The following is a 20,141-nucleotide window of genomic DNA, read 5'->3' on the forward strand; positions in this document are numbered from 1 at the left end:
AAAGCAGAAGTGTATTGATGGAGAGAAATGGAAAAGATACAGATACAGAACCAACCTGATTTGGAAAATAGCTAGATGTAGAAACACAAGAGAAGGTAGATCAGGGTGAAAATGATGTTCTAAGACACTGTTAACTGAATTTGGAGATAGGAAGAACTATTTGAAATAGAGGCTTTGTTTTTCTAATGTTTTAAGAATATTGAGTTTGAGGTGCCAAGAGAAAATCAAGTGGAAACATCTGCCAGGAAGTTGCAGGGTGAGATTTGAATTTAAAGAGAAGAGTCTGGGCTGGAAAGAGCCATATTGTGAGAGGCATAGCAATAGTAACTTAAGCTACAAAGTTGTTAAAAGAGAAAGTATAAAGAGAGAAAACAAAAGAGTGATCCTTGGGAGTATCCACATTGAGAGACCAGGAAGAGAAAGATACCAAGAAGACTTGGCCAGAGAAGTCCTTGATAGAACTTATATAGTGTAATACCCTGGAGAAGAAGGAAGAGAATAACCCATAGAATCCAAGGACCACTGGTTTGGTAATTAAGGTCAATGTCACCCTTGGATCTTATAGATTTGTTAGAATGATTAAGGTGAAATCCAGATAGCAGGGAAGTATAAAGTAAATGGAAGGCAGAAGTGGAGGAAGTTTTTTTAAAAAATATATTTTTTATTGATTTCAGAGCGAGGAAGGGAGAGGGAGAGAGATAGAAACATCAGTGATGAGAGAGAGTCATTGCTCTGCTGCCTCCTGCAGGCCCCCAGACTGGGGATCGAGTGTACAACCCATGCATGTGCCCTGACCGGGAATCTAACCAAGATCTCCTGGATCCTTGGTCAATGCTCAACTGCTGAACCATGAAATTAAAACTTTTTTAACTAAGAGCAGTTTTATGGTGGGTAGTCATGTCCTAGGCCGGTATCTTCCTTGAAAAAGGTCAATGTTTACCTTAACTAAGCCTGTCTATTGCCTTTTGCATCTATGATAACATACCTTTGGACTGTCAGGGTAACTCCCCCTTTTTTAGACCCCACAGGGCACAACCAGTGCACCAGGGCAGAGATCATAAATCCTCTCATTGTTTTATCATGTTAATTGTTGACTGTTAACTATCCTGCACCCACTTAAGTAAAAGAAGTATGTGTCTATCATTTTACTTTTTATCCAATCCCAGAGGTCCTGCTCCCCCCGCCCCATTTTGCTTCCTCCCTCCTCCCTAATTTATCACCAATGGATTTCATGTAACCCACTTATGTCTCCTCTTTTGATTGTAATGTATAAAACATGGTGCAAAACTCCCATTCTCCGGAGCATTATCTCAGTCCCTTGAGATTCTGCTTCCGGCATTTGTAAACAGTTTGGCTCAAACTCACAAAATTCTTCACAGGTTTGAATGTTTCTTACATTAACATGACCTTGGGTTTAACAATGATTTCTTAGGAAAAACACCAAAAGCACAATCCATGAAAGAAAAAAATTGATAAGCTGGACATCATTAAAATTAAAAACTTCTGTTCTGTGAAAGACACTGTTAAGAGAATAAAAAGACAAACCACAGACTGGAAATAAGTATTTGTAAAACATTTATTTGATAAAGAACTTGTATGCAGAATACACAAAGAACTCTTAAAACTCAACAATAAGAAAATAAACAGCTAATTTTATTTTATTTATTTTTTAAATTTATTTTTATTGATTTCAGAGAGAGGGAAGGAGAAGGAGAGAGAGAGACAGAAACATCAATGATGAGAGAGGCATTGATCGAGCCCACAACCCAGGCATGTGCCCTGACCGGGAATCGAACCCTGATTGCCTGGATCCCAGGTCGACGCTCAACCGCTGAGCCACGCCCGGCCGGGCAAACAGCTAATTTTAAAAATCAGCAGAAGAGTTGAACAGGCATCTTAACAAAGATATACAGATAGCAAATAAGGATATCAAAAGATATACATGATCATATGTGATTGGGTAATAAAAAAGTAAAATGTGAGCCCAGCTGGCATGGCTCAGGAGTTGAGCATCGACCTATGATCCAAGAGATCACAAGTTCGATTCCCAGTCAGGGCACATGCCTGGGTTGCAGGCTCGTTTCCCAGGAGGGGAGGTGTAGGAGGCAGCTGATCAATGACTATTAATGTTTCTGTGTCTCTCTCCCTCTCCCTTCCTCTGTCTGAAATCAATAAAGACATATTTTTTAAAAATAATAATTAAAATGTGATACCACTACACATCTACTAAAAAGGCTAATATCCAAAACACTAACACCAACAAATGTTGGCAAGGATGCAGAATCACAGGAACTGTGCAAAAATAGTACAGCCACTTGGGAATACAGCTTTGCGTTTCCTTTCAAAGTTAAACATAGGTTCACCATACAATTCAGCAATTGCTTTGCTTTGTATTTACCAAAATGACTTGAACACTTATATCTACACAAAAATCAACACACAAATGTTTATAGCAGCTTTAATCTTTTTTCATTTTAAAACTTTTTTATTTTAATGCAAGCTGAATCTCCAGAAAATTATGCAGAGAAAAGCCAACCCCAAAAGGTTGCATGCTCTATGATTCCATTTATATAACATTCTTGAAAAGATAAAATTATACAAATGGAGAACAAATTAGTGGTTGCTAGGGTTGGAGGGGTGTGAGAAAGAAGTGATTATGGGTATAAAATGGCAATATGAAGAATTCTCGTGGTAATGGAATAGTTCTGTATCTGCGTCAATGTCAGTGTCCAGGTTCTGATACTGTGTTATACGTACTATTGCAAGATGTTACTATTGGGAAAAACTGGGTAAGGGGTACAAGGGATCTCTCCATTATTTAGTACAACTGCCTGTGAAATCTATAATTATCTCAAAATATAGTAGTTAACTTAAAATTAAAATAAAAAAAGAACTACTCTAGTCTAAAAAAAAGAAAAAAAACTTTTTTATTTTACAGAAGAAGGCAGCAAAGTTCTCTTTCAAATAGCAGATATGATGGGTCTGTTAGCAGAATATAAAGGAGTATAATTTCCTTAGCATTTTGATGGATTTTATTCACTGAAAGGAAAAATAATCTGTAGAATTCTTGTTAAAATGTTAATACAGATAGAATGTTCTGTTTAGCATTGTCAAAAACAAAAGGGTAAGCCCTTTAATGTTAAAAATTTCTAGCTACCAAATAAAAGATGTTAAGGCATGTTTGGTTAAATTTATTAAATTACTTAAATTCAGTTACATGTGAAATGAGCTAATGGCTCAATGTAAGCTCTTATTATTTGTATACATAATTTTAATGGTTACATAAAATTCCAGCCAGTGGACATCTCTTCAGAACCATGTCCCTATTACTGAGCATTTGGCTAATTCTCAGTGTGAGGCTATTGTTAGGTTTGAAATAGTACATTAACCTCTTTTATATTTGGAACTTTTACTTAAAGTAATATCTTAAGAGTTTTCATATATATTTTAGAACATTTTATATAAACTGGTATATGAGTATTCATTATATTGTTATCTAAATATAATTATCTTGAGTATGTCTGAAATATTTCACTAAAAAACTAAACTCAGTAAATAAAATCAGGTACGCATTTAGTAATCAAATGCTTATAAACAAAAGTGCCAAAGAAAAAGAGTCCTAGAATTTCCATCATAACTGACGAAAAGACAAAATGGGGATCTTTAAGGTTCCTAAGCACTCTAACCACAGCATCTCCTGGCTTTCAGCTCACCATTGCTCAGATTCTTTCCGCTCCAGCTAAAAGTTACACTCAAGGTTTCTAGAACATGCCTTGCATTTCTCCTCTCTGTTCCTTCATTCAATTTGTTTCCTCTCCCGCAACATAGTCTCTTCTCCATTTCAACATGCCAAAATCCTACCAACTTTTCAACGTTTGGTTCTTCCTTTCCAAAGTAATTTCTCCATAGTGTGGGATAACAATAATAACAACAACAATGTTCACGTGGCATCACCAAAGCAGTCACAAACACTCTCTCATTGCGTATGATCATAAAGACTCTCTCATTTCCTCCTCAGAACACTCCGCAGGACAGTTCTGTGAAGCAGGCAAGGCCTCATTCCTCCCGCTGTCAGCCTAGGCCTGGAATCACACTTCCTCCCCTTCCCTTGCGAGTGAGCAAAACACACCAGCAAACACATAGCACTCCTCGCTTTGGCTCTGGGGACTGACTGACGGATGATATTAATAAAAACAATGTAATCAAAGGCAAAAAAGAAAAGTGACAAAAGTAAAGAAACAAACAACACAGCATAATTTAATAAATGACTGTTTAGTCCTGGCTGGTGTGGCTCACTTGGCTGGACCAAAAGGTGGTGAGTTAGATTCCTGGTCAGGGCACATACCCAGGCTGCAGGTTCAGTCCCGAGTTGGAGTGTGCGCAGGAGGCAGCTAATCCCTTTCTTTCTCTCTCTCTCCCTCTCTCTCCTTCCGCCCCTCCCCCCTTCTCTTTCTCGCTCCCTTCTTCTCTCTGGAATCAATAAAATAAATAAAATAAATAAATAAATGATTGTTTAAAAAGAGGAGAGGGAAAAGGAAGGAAGAAAGAAAAGATGCTGATTTGCGGCCCTGAATTTCACCATGTCGGGCAGATGGGATAAGATCAGATATGTGGTCACGCCACCTCTGCAGGGAGAGGGGGGCTGGAAAGGTAAGGTAATGACTCCCACAAACAGCAGAGAGGAGTATGATGCCTGTCTTAGAATGCATGCCACACATTTCCAAAGTTTGTTCTAATTTCTAAAGAACGCCAGATCATAAGGCTGGTGGTTAACATTCTAGACCTGGGACTACCGCTGCTTTTCTTTGAGATTTGGGAACAACTCACTTAAGAGCTGTGTGCCTCAGTTTCTTCAGTCATAAAAAGGATGTTCTCATGCTTTTGGCATGCATTATGGTTGCTGACTCCCCAAGGAAGCTCCATGCCTCACTTTTTCCTGACATAACCCCAGCTTTTGGAGACAGGTTCAGAAGAGCTGAGCCCGCCCCTAGTCCCAGGGGACTAAACCTGGGCTCGTATATACCAACTATGCTAATGCCATTCCCTCCACCAGTAACTGGTTTAAGAATAGAAATGTGATGAGATTCCAGCCAATCAGAAGTAAGGGAAAGGAACACTGGGAGGACGGCTCCTGGGAAATTTTTTCTTTGATCTTAAGAAGAAACACAAGGAAGAGATGTTTTCTCTTCTGTCTTTTGGGTGTGATACTTGGACCTGTGGCCGCCTTATAACCATTAGCCGACAAATCTGAAAATAAAAGCTAAAACACTGAGACTATAGAGAGGCAAGGTAGAAAGCATCAAGTCTTGTATGACATCACTGAACCAATGAATTAACCAACCCAGCAACTACCCTCGAACCTCTAGATCTACTGCTTAATGAGAGTAAACAAACCAAAAAACTGATCTTTTGGTTATAAGTTAGGCCTTCTGTTACTTGCATCTAAAACATTCTTTTTTTTCTTAAATCCTCACCTAAGGATATTTTTTTCATTGCTTTTCAGAGAGAGTGGAAGAGGGAGAGAGAGAGAGAAAGAGAGAAACATCAATGCGAGAGAGACACATTGATTGGTTGTCCCTGCAAGCACCCTGACCTGGGCGAGCGTTAAACCCTGCAACCGAGGCATGTGCCCGTGGACGGAATCGAACCTGGGATCCTTCAGTCCAAGGGCTGACTCTCTAACCACTGAGCCAAACTGGCCAGGACGCATCTAAAACATTCTGAATGATACACTACTTGGTCATCTAGAACCAAAAAGGCACACATTAATGTGAAAAATTTTCAAAATTCAATGCTCAATATAATACAAGGTACCATATTACTACTTTTAGTTTTAAATAGGAATAGAAATTAGACTATAATAAGAATACACAGGGGAAAGTAAGTTACAAAAAATCTTTGAGCATGCTTATAACCATAATTCTGAACTCTGTATCTAGTAGCTTACTTGGTTCTATTTCATTTAGTTCCTTTTCTGGAGATTTCTTCTGTTCTTTTCTTTGGGATAGGTTTCTTTGCCTCCACATTTTGGCTATGACTCCTGGAATTTGTAGAGTGGCTTTGTGTAGTAGGTGTCCTGTAGGGCCCAGTGGCTCAGCCTCCCCAGTCACCTGAGCTGGGTCTTCTAGGTGCTCCCCTGTGTGGGCTGTGTGCACTGTCCTGTTGTAGTTGAGCCTTGGTTGCTGTTAGTGTCACTGGGAGGAATTGACCCCCAGGCCAATCGACTGTGAGGACCAGCTGCAACTACAGCCAAGGAGCTGGTGTGCTGGAGACACCCCTATGGAGCAGGATTTACTTCAGTGGAGCTTTGGTGTTCACCAAGTGCGCCCCTTGGGTGTGTCACTCCTGGATGTGGTAGGGTTGCAATCCAGCGTGGTCGAGTCTGACCACCAGGTGCACTGTCTCTGGGGCCTCCTGGGAGATGCAAAGTCAGCCTGTGCCAGTGCCTTGCCCAGGGCCACCCAGCATGAGCTACACAGCAAACTGTAGTTGGCTGCTCCTTGTGCTGGGCTTGGAGGAGCCCAGGAGAGGCCAAGCTATGAGCCAGTGCAGGCTGCCGCTAGTGCCAGGCCTGGGGCCACTTATCAAGCCATATGAGGCCCGCTGCTGCTTGTTTGAGAGATTTTAGGAAAGTCCTAAGCATGAGGCTCGAGAGGCCACTTGCACAGAAAAGCCCCTGGAAATGGCCTGGATGAGCTGCAGGTGGGGAGGGGCGGGGCCTCCGGGAATCACGGGGCGGGGCCAAAGGCGTGAGTCAGGTGCTGGGGATTCAAATATGGCGCCTGCCTGCGGCTGTGTGCGGGGAGGACTCGCCAAAGGAGCAACGGCCTCCGCCAGCTCTTCTGTCTAGGAGGCCCTCAGTGACAGTCCCCACTGGTTTTTACAGCCTGAAGTGGTGGGACTTCTCTTTCCAGCCCGGGGCACCCTGGGCTGGGCGGCGCCTGATGTGGGGCCGGGACCCTTCACTTCACTGGGAAACTTCTGCCGCCGAGATGTCCCTCCGAGGCTGAGTCTCCAGGCTTCAGCCCAGATCTGCCCACGTCTCCAGCCCGTACCTCGGCCCCTCCTCCCGGTCTCGGTGCTTCTTCAGTTACCTGGTTGTGGGGCTTCTGTGCAGCCAGATTTCAGGAGGCTCTGAGTGAGGGTGCTTCTGTATTTTAGTTGTATTTCTGATGTGGCTGTGGGAGGTGAAGCCATTCTCTGCGGGATAGTGATGGAGAGTGAAAGACTGAAAAAGGGCCTTTGCCTTTTCATTTGCAAGAGAGAATGAGGGTCTTTCTCAGCGTATGCTGCAGCACGATGCGGTACCTCTCCTTGCGAGGCGCTCTGCTGTTCCACTCACACACAGTGTCATTCAGTTGAAGGTGGAGTTGCACAAGTGGCTGCCTTCTGGAGGGAAGGAGAAAGGCAAAAATTAACGGCGCGCGAATATCAAAGAGGAGACAGATTGTCATTAGGGTGAAATGAGCCAACTGATCTGAAAGTGCTTTGAAATTGTTCCTCTCTAAACACTTTACAAGGTGCTTAGTGATTCAAACCAGCTTGCAGCACTCTAGCCCGCTGACCTCAGTCCCCTTCCCCAAAGGGCAACTGAGTCTTACTCTGGAGACACGCCAGCCAAACAGTAACCCACCTGGACTGTCTGTGCAAATGCAGGACGCATGTAAAGGCCAATAATACCACTGGCACACCACATGTCTACCTTGGAAAACGGTCGCTCCTGCTCTGGGCTCTCTTTACTGCTGAACCACCACTAAGGGGTTGGGGATTGTAGGACACGAGATCTATTCCTGGGGTCCCCAGAGCTATAGTAGAATGCATCTCACAGGTGGCTCAGAAACATCATTCTAAACTGTAATTGGGGAGGGCATCTGAAAAAAGACTACTAATCTTACATTTGGGGTGCAGCGTGGCTTCATTCAGCTTAGTGGAAACCAGGTCACCATGTTTCCCTTACAAAAGTATTCTTGCCAATAAATATAAAAAATGTCTATATAATAAAAACTTGCAGACCTGAACAGTCAGGTACCATTTTTTACCTATCAAATTGTCAAGACTTGGGGAAATATAAGAGTATGCAGTGTCGATGGGAACTTGGGGACCCAGGCCCTCTCAGACGAAGCTGGTCTAACTGTACTGGAGGACAGTCTGAGAAGCATCAAAGGCTTTAAAAACACATATCGTCTGACACAGTAATTCCACTTCTGGGAATACTCCGAAGAAAACAATTAAAGATCAACACAAATTCTGAGCTACAAAGATATTAACACTTTCTTTTTGGGAAAGCAAAACATAATCCAATGACTGGAAGATTGGTCAAAATTATACTATAGCCATATTATGGGTTACTCTGCAGACATGAAAAGCAATGCTGTAGATCCCTGGCCAGTGTGGCTCAGTCAGTTAGAGCATCTGTCCCATACACTGAAAGGTCACCAGTTCAACTCCTGGTCAGGGCACATGCCCAGGATGTGGGTTCAGTCCCTGGTTGGGGCAAGTGCGAGAAGCAGTCAGTTGATGTTTCTCTCTCCCCCTCTCTTTCTCTCTAAAAAAATAAAACAATGCTGTAGAAATGTGACTACTGACATGTAAAAATAGTGATATACTGTTGCACAAACTAAAAGCAGATTATAAAGTAATGGTAGGTGATTCTATTTTGGCTTCAAAAATATTAATATATGATTGTGTGAGTATCCTTCCAAAAAGGATCTGGAAGGCAATATATCAAGATTTGGTTCACAGACGTTGGTTCTAAAAGTAGGATTATAGGGAAGAGATTAACCAAACATATATGCATAACACAGGCAACAGACAATAGTGGACATAGACAATAGTGTGGGAAAGTCCTGGGGTAGGGTGGGAGTTGGGTGGAAGGGGGCAAAAAGGGGGAAAATGGGGGACATCTGTAATAATGTGAACAATTTTTAAAAAATAAATTTTAAAATAAATAAAAAGTAGGATTATAACTGCTTTTTATATTCTGTTTTCAGCATCTATTTTCAAAGATTTTTTTCAATAAAGCGTATGTATCGCTTTTGTAATAAGAAAAAATAACAATTAAAATTTTGTTAATTTTGAAGAAAAATATCCAAACTATAAGCTGGCTAATAAGTGACCTCCTAAAGCACAAAGCATTCATACACTGTGCAGGGTCTATATCATACTCCTCAGGCAACCCTACCAGAGAATGAAAAATCCCCTTTCCTCTCTGCCGAGAAGAGGGCATCAAGCATGGCAGTGGTAATCTCTATATCGGTAGCAGGAAAATAAACAAGTGGTCCAGGGATCAGCCACGCCTGGGTGGCTCACCTTTGTTGCCGCAATTTTTGGGAGAGGTGCTGTAGGTACACAGATGGTGAGTTTAAGTGCTGTGTCAGCAGAGACGCATCTGCTTCACACAGGCTCCAGAAGACATCAGCTTCTTGGTGAACCGTGCTGGCCCCCGACTGCCTTGGCCTGGAATCCATATTGCTTGCTGATAGCCCGTCGACCTCCAGGAGGCTGCTGCCGTCCTCCAAGCGGCTCTCTGACTCCACGTAGTTCTGAATAAAAAAGATCTTCGGCTTTCCCAAGAGAGAAGGGCATGTATCTCCCATGAACATTCTCCTGATCTGATCCAAAGCCAACCCTGAGTGAGTTCGATCCACGCCAAACAGGCTCTGGGAGTCCCCTCGGCTCACCAAGACACACACAAAGCTGTCGTAGTCTTGGTGTTGAGTCATATGGGAAACTTGGTAAAGAACACGAATTATATTGTCCACAGTTGGATATAAGAAACGCCGGACTTCATAGCCCAGGGAAGTGAAGGTGTCTCGAAGATTCTCTACGAAAAAACGCAAACAAATACATAGCAATGGATACATTTGCAGAGCACAGATCCAAACAGCTGCAGAAAGGGTGGCATGGGTCACGAGTTCCCTCACCTCCACTTGCTGCAGGATGATATGGAGACCCCTAAGATGTAAGTTGTGACCATTTCCAGGCTCTCCAGTTTCTCTCATGGCCTGCTTCCCAGTTTGACCTCCCACTAAGCAGTGGGAACCCTTGGCCAAGATTTCCTACAGTGCTCCTAAAGAGTCTTCTCCTAGTTTGCAGGAATCCTGGATTGACCTTGGCTCCAGAAGCAGTAGAAGGCAGTAGGAAAAGCAGACTTCGAGTCTGCCAACTTGCCACGCCTGTGGGCGGCATGTTCTTTAGGAAGTGGGTCTTCCTAGCTTTAAATGGAAGTGGTGAGACCCACCCAATGAGAACGCTGCGACGATTAAATGAGTTAATACAAATAAACCTTCTGGTGCTCAATAAAAATTAGTTCCTAGTCTCTTTTCTTAAATCTTTTTGTCCATATTCTAGAAGTTTCTATGGCCTTGGAACTCTAGACACTCTACCCAGTCTACTTTTCCATCTGCTCAGTTTACCTTCACTGGAGAAATGTACACAGGCTCCTGAATTGTTTTACCTTTCTAATAGCAAAGAGAAACATCTTTCTTTTCCACGCTCAAAAATTCCACATTCTTTTGAGCCACTCATTAAGTTATTGTTTTCTGTCTGAGAGATGTCTCCAGTTTTTAGCTCATTTGCAAGGCAGAAAACTGTTCTGTCCTAAGCCCAGAGGCTAAACAAGTATCTCCTAATTCAAGTTGTCACCAAAACTATTAGCCCATGAACTTCTCTGGGTTTGTTTCCATGTCTTGTGACTATGTTCCCACCTCTCTTCTTCCCCTGGGGAATGATCTTCCAGAAGCCTACCACTGCATTCACCCCAGGCCAAACAACATAAGAATAATTAGAACACATATGACTTCCACCAAGGAACAAAGGGGTCCCACCTCCTGCTAGTTTAGGCATCACAAAAAGCATCAAGGGGAGATACATAACTGAAGGTAGCACATAACTGTTTATGACAAATTCTCAATTCTCTACACTAAATGGGAACAATCTGAAGTCTGAATAGTCCCAAATAATTCAGACTCACAGCTTGAACCAAGTTTTCACTTTCTTGCTCTGCGAACTCGACCGACCACTAATAAAATACGAGTGAAAGTAAGTAATCAAAATATCTCTCCTGGCTTCTCAGCAGGAAATAGGAAAAAGACAAAAGGTAGGAAAAGAAACACAGCCTTGGGTAAAGAAAAAGCTGGAATAACAGCCACTGGGCAAATAAGAGCTGGCCTGAGTGCTCTGAATTTAATTCACTCAGCCATGAGCAGTGTCTAGACACATTCACACAGGGGATCTAGTAGAATTTTCCACTCAGGAGAGCTGGGTTTCCCTGTGGCCCCACATCCTACCAGATGCAACAGTTTTAAATATGTCCACAAATTCTTCGGTACTCCTCCCTTTAAAAGATAAAGAGTAATTCCCTCCCCTTGAATGTGGACCACACTTGGTAACTCGTGTCTAATGAATGGAATGTGGCAAATGGGATATTATGACTTCCAAAGCTAGATCCCGAAAAGGATGTGGCTTCCACTGGTTCTTTCTCTCTTTTGAACTGCTTACTCTAGGGGAAGCCAGCTGCCATGTCCTGAGAACACTCAAGGAGTCCCGTGGAGAGGCTCACATGAAGAACAAACGCCTCACACCAACACCCCAGCCACGTGAGTGAGCCACCTGAGAAGATCCTGTAATCCCACTCGAGCCTCTGACCACTCCCTCCTGAGAGGCTCTGGGCCAGATCAGCCAGCTACCACTAGTAAGCTCCCAACCCACAAAAACTTGTTCTTCTAAGCTACTAAATTTTGGAGTGATCTGTACACATTAGTAGATAAATAATTCAGCTAAGTCCTTTGATCTCTCCTGTCAGGAAGCGGTAATGGCAATAACCATGACTTAAGACTGTAGTGGGACTGCTTACTTTTCTCCTCTGCCTAGCCCACAGGTAAGGGTGAAAAGAATGAATTTTATATATCACATAATAATGAAAAGATATCAAGAAGGTGCCCATCTCCTTAAAACTCGATGATAAATAAGTATTATCTGGGAAATGAAGGACATAACACACAGGTTGCTGATATCCTACTAAATAACTCACTTGTCCTCACGAAATCTCAGTGTAGCAGAAAAGGCTTAGCCACGTGCCCCTGGCCCTCACCTCTGAGGGTGTGGGCAAGGCTTCAGCTCCCGGCACTGCGCTCAGGTTGGAACCCGGGAGTGTACAACTAGAAAGCCTGGACTAGGTCCCTAGTTTTATTCCAAATGGTTCCTTTCAGGATCCACATATCTCTGATCATGGAGTAGTCTCTCCTACAGGGGGCAGAAGCAAATAGGGAAACACCAGCTCAAAGCTTTGTTTACTTGTTATCCCAGAGTGGTTACGCCCAGCCAGGCATGGCTCAGCGGTTGAGCATCAACCTGGGATCCTGGCGACCCGGGTTCAAATCCCGGTCAGGGCACATGCCCTGGTTGTGGTCTAGGCGGCCCCATTGATGTTTCTCTCTCTCCCCCTCCTTTTCCTCTCTCTGAAATCAATATGTATTAAAAAAATAAAAATAAAAAAAAGAATGGTTCACTTCTTTCAAAACCCTCTCTCCCTGAGAGATTTCCTTCTTTATCAAAGCCCTTGAAAGAAACCCATAGTCTCTTCCCAAGCTGACAGGCAGGGGTCCAGCTGGGACAGGACGAATGCGGTCGGTCCGGTGCCTTCCGCCTTTCCTCTATCCGGGCTCCCCGTGGCTCCTGCTGGAACAGCGGCTTGTCGCGTGGCAGCGAGCAGGCAGCCGTGTGGTGCAGGGCAAAAGAGGAACCAGTCTTGGAATCACAAGATCTGAGATTAAGTCCGGGCTCCTCGCTCAACTTACTTGCTGAGTCTGAACTCTGCCTAGTCCTGACAGATGACGAACACCAGCAGAGGGGCTAAGAAGGGGATGGGAATCCGAGGTCAGGGCAGGAAGCCCTTTACCTACCAGAACAGGAGAAAAAAGGCTAACTCTGGAGGCGAAGCCAAAAAGCATACAAGTCCCCAGTGCTGAGAACAGGACAAGAAGAACATCACATCTGGACAGGCCTCAGACCAAGATGGAGCATCCTTTAAATATCCTTCTGGAAAGACAGTCACTCAAGAGACCAGTCTGACGTCACTGCAGCCGACGTTTCCCATTAATATCACATCTTTCCTCTGTCAGACTGTGAGGTGGCCTGGTGACTGATGTCAGCGGGGAACTGCAACTTTCTTTGTTGGGCCAGCAAGAACACCGAGATGCCCAGTCTAATTTATAGGATCAAAGGGGTGGCAACAGAGTAAAGCTGAACAAGGTACAGCCTTAGTTTACTCACCTATAAAATGGGATTAACACTGATGCCTCTACTATGTTCTCCAAAAGGTGGCTGTGGGGATCCAATGAGGTTTCTGTCAAGATGCTTTGCAAGCCGTGAATGCTTATAAATATAAGGGAATAACTTTAAAGGAAATAAAGGCAGGCATTTCAAATCAAATCACGGAGCCTGTGGTACATCTTTCTCATGGAATCTGCCTCCTTAGAACCCAGAAAAAAGTCTCTACCTCTGAAACTAAAATGGGTTCAGAGCAGTCAGTTTCTGTGTCCTTAAACAGCACGGCGACTGCCTTGTCATTTCCTGCATATAGGGGAAGAAAAACTTGGAGGCTGAGTAGGAAATAAAACTTCAAACGGCAGTTCTCATTCAACTCACACTGGAAATTCCACTCCTAACCCAGCCTTATTCTTTGTAAACTTGATTGTTTTTCAGAAACCGACTTTCTGAAATGAGGGGGCGAGTGGGTTCTTCTGGCCGTTAGTGGGGGTCAGCACCACCTACAAAGCATCTCCACGAACTATCTGGCTTTCACATCTCCTTTGCCCTGTTAGAAGAGGATATTTACTTATTCAAGATTTACAAAGGAAGTATGCAGCATCTGCTAGAAAAATCAAAGTCTTTACCTGCTTAAACAGTACAGAAAGATCTTCAAGCTTTTCAGAAAGAGCCAGGGAGAAAAGAAAGAGGAAGAAATGATTTCTAAAATATTTTATTCAGGAGCCTACAAACCAACCAGAGCTTTAGATTAAGGCCCAGAGTTCATCTGTCTGTGATGGGAGAGACATTCACTTCCCCGCTCCTAACAAGGTCAAAAGTCAGCGCTACCTTAGGGCACCACAAATCAGTACACAGATGACACAATATCAAGACTTGTTTCTTTTTTTTTTTTTTTTATATGTCTTTATTGATTTCATAGAGAGATAGAAACATCAATGATGAGAGAGTCATTGATCGGCTGCCTCCTGCACGCCCCCGACTGGGGATCGAGCCTGCAACCCAGGCATGGCCCTGACAGGGAATCGAACCCCGATCGCCTGGATCCTGGGTCAACGCTCAACTGCTCAGCCACGCCCAGCCAGGCAAGACTTGTTTCTTAATTCTACCAAACTGAGATAACTAGCTCCAAATCCCTAAGCCTCCATGTCTGCTCCAAGAAGAGTTACTGACCTCTGTAAGGATTCTTTTCAAGAACAAGCCACTGAAACAATCACTTCAGTGTTGTTCACAGAGTGGCTCTGAGACCAGACTGTGCCTCATAGCCTCCAAATATGCTTCATACAGGGCCAAGCATGGTGTTTTGCACATAGTAGGTACTCGGTAAACATTTATGAGATAAAGGAAGAACAAACCTATAAATATTTTGGGGGACTTGCATACTCTCTGGGTAAAAGTCTCTTTTTATTTTATTTTTTTAAGGACAGAAGATAGGTAGGTATAAGAGTCTGCTAAATTCTGCAGATACAAAGGATGGTTTTAGAAACATACTGAGATTAGAAGAGCTTATTCCTTCATTCATTCACCCACCAAATATTTATTGAGCTCCAACATGCCAGGCACTGTTCCAGGTACTGGAGACACAGTGGAAGGGATGGATAAGCTCCCCACATGAAACTTACATTATAGCAAAGTAGCTAAGAGCAGAGGCTTTGGAGCCAAGCTTTCAAATCACAGCTTTATCAGTTACTAGAGAAGTTAGGAAAGGGAGTTCACTGTGCTCTGCTTGCTCACCTTGAAAATGGGGATAATAGTACCTATCTTACAGTACTATTTACGAAAATTAAGTGACAATCCAAGTAAAGGAATTAGCAAAATACCTGGCACATAGGTTTTTAATAAATTTACACTCTGATCACTACCACTCCCAAATTAGTATTATCGTGTTACTGTTAAGTTTCTTTCAGATCCCTTGTCTCAGTTGGTAATGATGTTTATCACCTGACTCCTACAATCATCCCAAATGTCCAACATTAACAACATGACAAAGGTAACTAGGAAAGAGACAAAGGAAACCCCACACAATCACTCTAGATGAAGCCTCCATGCTGTTCAGATGGAAATGAAGAAATGAGGAGTACTGGGTGTAATTAAGACTACTGTTAGCCAAAGCAGGATTCCAGGCCACAGTGAAAAATCTCCAAGAGGGGAGTTGGCAAGAGTGAGAGGCCTAGAAAGAGGGTGTGAGAAAAAGAGACTGTTCCTACCACTCATTTTAATTAACACTCTCCAGCTGCTCTAAGTCTCAGCTGGGCTTACGATGGATTCTGGACCCCTCAGCAGATAAAAGCCACAGAACAATGGGAGTCAAGTGTGCTGTCTAGTTTCTTACCTCTTAATTGGCCACCTGTGCCCAGGAGGGGTTGTATAAGAGGCCTCAAGCCCTCTTATTTGTTTTGTTCCCAGAGGCAGGGACAGCTTGAGTCAAGGAAGCAGGCATATAAATGCACCAGAGGCCAATACCTGCTCATACCGCAAGCCAAAGACACAGGTGCCCCAGACTCCACCTCCAATTCTACCCTCCTTTCCATCTTTCTCTCTAATCAGGTCTTCCTGACTTCCCTCACCCCACCCTAGTCTTGGTACTCAAGATTCTCTTTCTCTGCCAAGCCCATTCACAATGATGACTGGTAGGAGTGGTCTGCCTAGCTTTCCACCTGGGCAGTTCCTCAGAAGTTATGATCTCTCAAGAATACCCCTCCATTCCACTTGGCCCCAGCCTGTGGGGACCTGCCCCACTCAGCAGAGCCCAGCGCAGGCCTCAGGCCCCCAGTTCCCTAGTCCCTCATTCGTCTGGGATCAGACTCCATGTACCACCCAAGTTCTAGCTTAGTGGTTTGCAACTAAAATTAAACAAATTGGGGAAATAATGTTAGCTGGCACTTAGTACACATTCACAGTGTGCCAGGCACTGCTCTAAGCCCTTTACTCACCCACTCCTCCCAACCTTCTTATGAGGCGAGTCCTGTTATTAACCCATTTTACAAAAGAGAAACTGAGACATAGAGAGGAAATCTGCACAAGGTCACAAGCTAGAACATGGCAGAGCGATGATTCACACCCTTGCAGTCATAGTCCAGGGACCAATTCTAACCATGCTCCTGAAATGCAGAAATATATAAATCCACATTCCGTCCCTGCCAGCAAGAGGCCCATAACCCAGCAAGGGAAACAAGCACAGACGATGGATTTTAGTCACAAATTCACAGCAGATCATGGCTTTATCTTTATAATAATTCTCTTTATACAACGGATGTACATCCTGCACTATGTGCACCTGGGAACTCTAATGAATGAAACCAAAATGGAAAGCAGAAGACAACTACACAGTCTCTTTAAAAGCAAGAAGTTACTCACTGAGAAAATATCTTCTCATCCTTATATTGATACTAATGGCTATAAAAGAAAGGACACTTATCTAGGGGTGAGGAATCAGCATTTCTCACATCTAACTAAAAATAGGGCATGAAGAAGTGAGATCATACCCGAAATCCTAGGACATCGAGCCTAATATTTGCTAATTTGATCTGCTGTTATATTCTCTTCCCATAAATCTCACCATGTTAACACTTAAAGTAAGCCTAAAAGATAGCTCTGATACATTCTAAGAGAATGTTGGAAAGCTGGAAGGAAACTGGGGAAACAGAATGATCAATCCTTTTAAGGAAGAGATAAGTAATTAAACATAATGTTATTCCACTTGACTAGATTCTTCTCATCCTCTTTAGATTCGTCATCAGTGACTGATCTCATTTGAGTCAGACATCCACCCACAACTGGGCAAAAGAATCAATTCAGATCCAAACAATGGTGACACACAGGTAGCACAGACTCGGGGCGACAATGGAAGTGCAGGGTATAGAACTAAGCGACACACTGCCTCTAAGAGAACACACACTTATCATATTTTTAATGTTACCCAGAAAGTTTCATGGTATCTCTCTGGGTGAAATGATGGGGCATCTGGTAATACTGAAGCCAGAAAGCCTTTCATTTTACATCCCCCCACCCCACCCCAGGTCCCAGGACTGCTCTTTGCCGCAGCATCCGGCATGGAAAGACAAGACTAAAGTTCACCGACTTTCAAAAATTATGCCTTTTTGCCAGACAAAATGCTCTGTGTTCCCCAAATCCCCTTCCAGTTTCCTTCTCACACACAGCTAGACTAACTTCCTTGCCCACTGGGTTAGGTGGGGCCATATGAGTGGACTCCGAGAAGTGGAATCTGGGTAGAAATGATGCACAGCACTCTGGCCTGGTGCCCAACTGCATGTGAGATCATGTATGCAGGAAAAGGCCAGCAAAGAACAAACAAACTCTGAAGGAGTTGGTCGGCAAGCTCCCAGGAATTGCAGAAATCCCCTTGAAAACAACCGAAACCTTTCTGCCAGGAAAGGAAACAGATCCTTATCCTTCTAGGAAGCTTGCCTCCAGGAGAGTTATGGCCATAAGGAAAATACTAAGCATATAGCTCAGAACAAAGCCATTTGTTCTTGCGCATTTTATGGTTTCTACTGATCACTTTCTCTAACACCCGCTTTTCTGTGGCTCACAATAAAAATCGCTGGATGGCGAGGAGGGTTGTTGCAGCTCCTCCAGAGCCTCAACCCTCTGCATCTCCACCTGAATTCTACATTCTCCATGTCTCGAGTTTTCTTCGCATCCCGCGAGCACAACAATGTACTTCCTTTATCCACCACCCAGATGGAGAGGATCCTGTGGGAAACTCCAGGACCTCAGATGATGAAGCCACTAAATGACCATATGGAACAAAGTTCCCCCCAGCCTAGCAGTTTTCAACCTTTTTCATCTCATGGCACATAAACTAATTACTAAAATTCTGCAGCACACCAAAAAATATATTTTTTGTCGATCTGACAAAAAAAAAAGGAATGATTTTGATTCATTCACACCGAATGGCTATTGCTGTGTTGGCTGTTGTCATTTTTTAATTTAACAATTTAAGGGAAAAGAAGTCACTGCCCCTGACTAAATAGTCAGGTACTGCATGTTTTAAAAATTCCTGCAGCACACCGGTTGAAAATCAAACTCCCCTCCATGCAGATTTGCACCATGGTTTATAACAGCAGCTAGTGTTCATCACACTGGCAAATATAGCTTGCCTGCGCTGTGATCTCACTCTGGAGGCATCAGTTAATCTGCAGCATCCACACCTACCTGTGTCATTGCCTATGCAATCAATTATCAGGCAGATTCCTAAGGGCTTGCTCTGCATCCTGTATCTCTCTTCAGGTATGGGCTGAAAAACAAAGTAGGGATTATTAAAGACTGCATACAGCTGTTTCTACAAGGTCTCACCTATATACTACCTTTTCTTTGGGATTTTCTTACGCATCCCTTTGGCAATTAAGTCCGTCAATAGAGCCTGAAGGCATCACAGTTGACATTTCGCATTAAGATCATATTTTTCCTCTATTCAGGTAATGAGCTTAAGACAACAAGCTATTTCCGTTTTTATTTAACTTTAATGAGAACCACAGTCTCTTTATACGTGTCTTAGCTTTGCAAGACAAAGATAATTTGAAACAGAGAAAAGATGGATTGCATGTTTTCTTAGTAACCTGAGTTTGTACAAGTGCTATCTTTCCAAACTAGTACAAAAGGAGGCCTTCTATTGCCTGTCCTTACAGGGAAGAGGCTATCAGCCTAAGAAAAAGCCAGAACAAGTCAAAGTTCAGTGTTGCTGCTTCCTGATATGTTCCGTAATCACTCAGCTGAAAAGAGAAACACCACTTTTGGAATTTCCTTGCATTCCAAAGTTCACTAATGCAATCCACTTCCACATGTTTCTCTTTGCTACAACCACAGTTTCCTTTAGGAGAGTACCAGCAAAATAACACTCTCAAAACCCTACCGATGTCACAAAAAATTCTTAATAGATATTTTTAAAGAAGCTGGTGTTCTCCACAGGTACTGTGCATACAGTACAATACCAAATCAGATCATTTATTCTGTACCTGAGGCAAAAATGCTCCTGATTCTTGAATGGATGTCTTCACTGGTATTCCTGGAGGGTGAGAGAGAAATCATTTACAAAGCTGAAGGAGATTTAGCCCACTCCCATGCTGGCTGCATTTCTTCGTATCACAGGTGTCTCTTCCCCTCTTTTCTTCCCCCTATTATCGCTTCTTTCCTCAGCTGTACTCAGCCCCAAGGTTCTGCCCTCGCACTGAAAAACCTGACAGGAAACCCAAATATCCGTGCTAAACAGGGGTCACGTAGAAAAACTGCTTAAGCAGCAAGTGAAAGAAGGCTCTCCCTTGCCTTCTCCAGGTGAGGACCAGGCTACTGGTGCGTTTTTAACCTGACAGGGAGTAATAACTTCACCACAAACAATATCAATAGCTTTCCTACATGTGCTAAAACTATGGACAACCCCCACGGGAACAGCCTTAGAAACTGAACAGATGGCCATGTTTTCTTAGTCTAGTGATACTGGAAGATTATAAAATAAAATGTCAATGGCAAGAGAGGAGACAATGAGCTTAGCAAATGTAGATGAGCCTAAAGCACATTTTGTTAGATAAAAATGACTTTATTTGCCCAGGGAGGTAGAGAAACCAACAGTTTTAAAGCCATAAAGGGCTGGCTCAAACCCTAGCACCATCACTGACAAACTCTCTAATCTGGGCAAGTTTCTTCCTGAAGTCTCAGGGGTTTTTTAAATCTCTAAGGTGAATAAACCAATATCTACTCTATACTACTGTTGCAAAAATGAGAAATAATGTCTAAAGACAGGCAAAGAAAATGCCAGTACTGATGAGGTTTAGGGGAAATGAGCACTTTCAAATACCAAAGCTGTAAAAGCTGACTCACTCTTTTTAAAGAACTAGCAACACCCTTTAAAACAAATT

The 20,141-nt window shown here is 43.1% G+C and overlaps 1 protein-coding gene across 5 annotated transcripts in view; it reads right to left on the reverse strand.

Annotated features, from left to right (window-relative positions):
• Positions 1-1,769: 1,769 nt before the first annotated feature.
• The window catches only part of CFLAR (CASP8 and FADD like apoptosis regulator), a 46,943-nt gene continuing 28,571 nt past the window's right edge, over positions 1,770-20,141 (reverse strand). For 4 of the 5 annotated variants that reach the window (XM_081141928.1, XM_081141926.1, XM_081141927.1 and 1 more), the window contains exons 7-10: positions 19,245-19,294; positions 18,445-18,526; positions 9,310-9,823; positions 1,770-7,389 (exon numbers count right to left, since the gene is read on the reverse strand). In XM_081141928.1, the coding sequence (XP_080998054.1) occupies positions 7,251-7,389; positions 9,310-9,823; positions 18,445-18,526; positions 19,245-19,294 (785 nt within the window). In that variant the 3' untranslated portion in view covers positions 1,770-7,250. The remainder of the gene's footprint in view (positions 7,390-9,309; positions 9,824-18,444; positions 18,527-19,244; positions 19,295-20,141) is intronic. The other variant, XM_081141929.1, reaches the window with a different exon arrangement.

Source organism: Miniopterus schreibersii, assembly GCF_964146895.1.
Source record: "Miniopterus schreibersii genome assembly, chromosome: 7".
Classification (NCBI taxonomy): domain Eukaryota; kingdom Metazoa; phylum Chordata; class Mammalia; order Chiroptera; family Miniopteridae; genus Miniopterus; species Miniopterus schreibersii.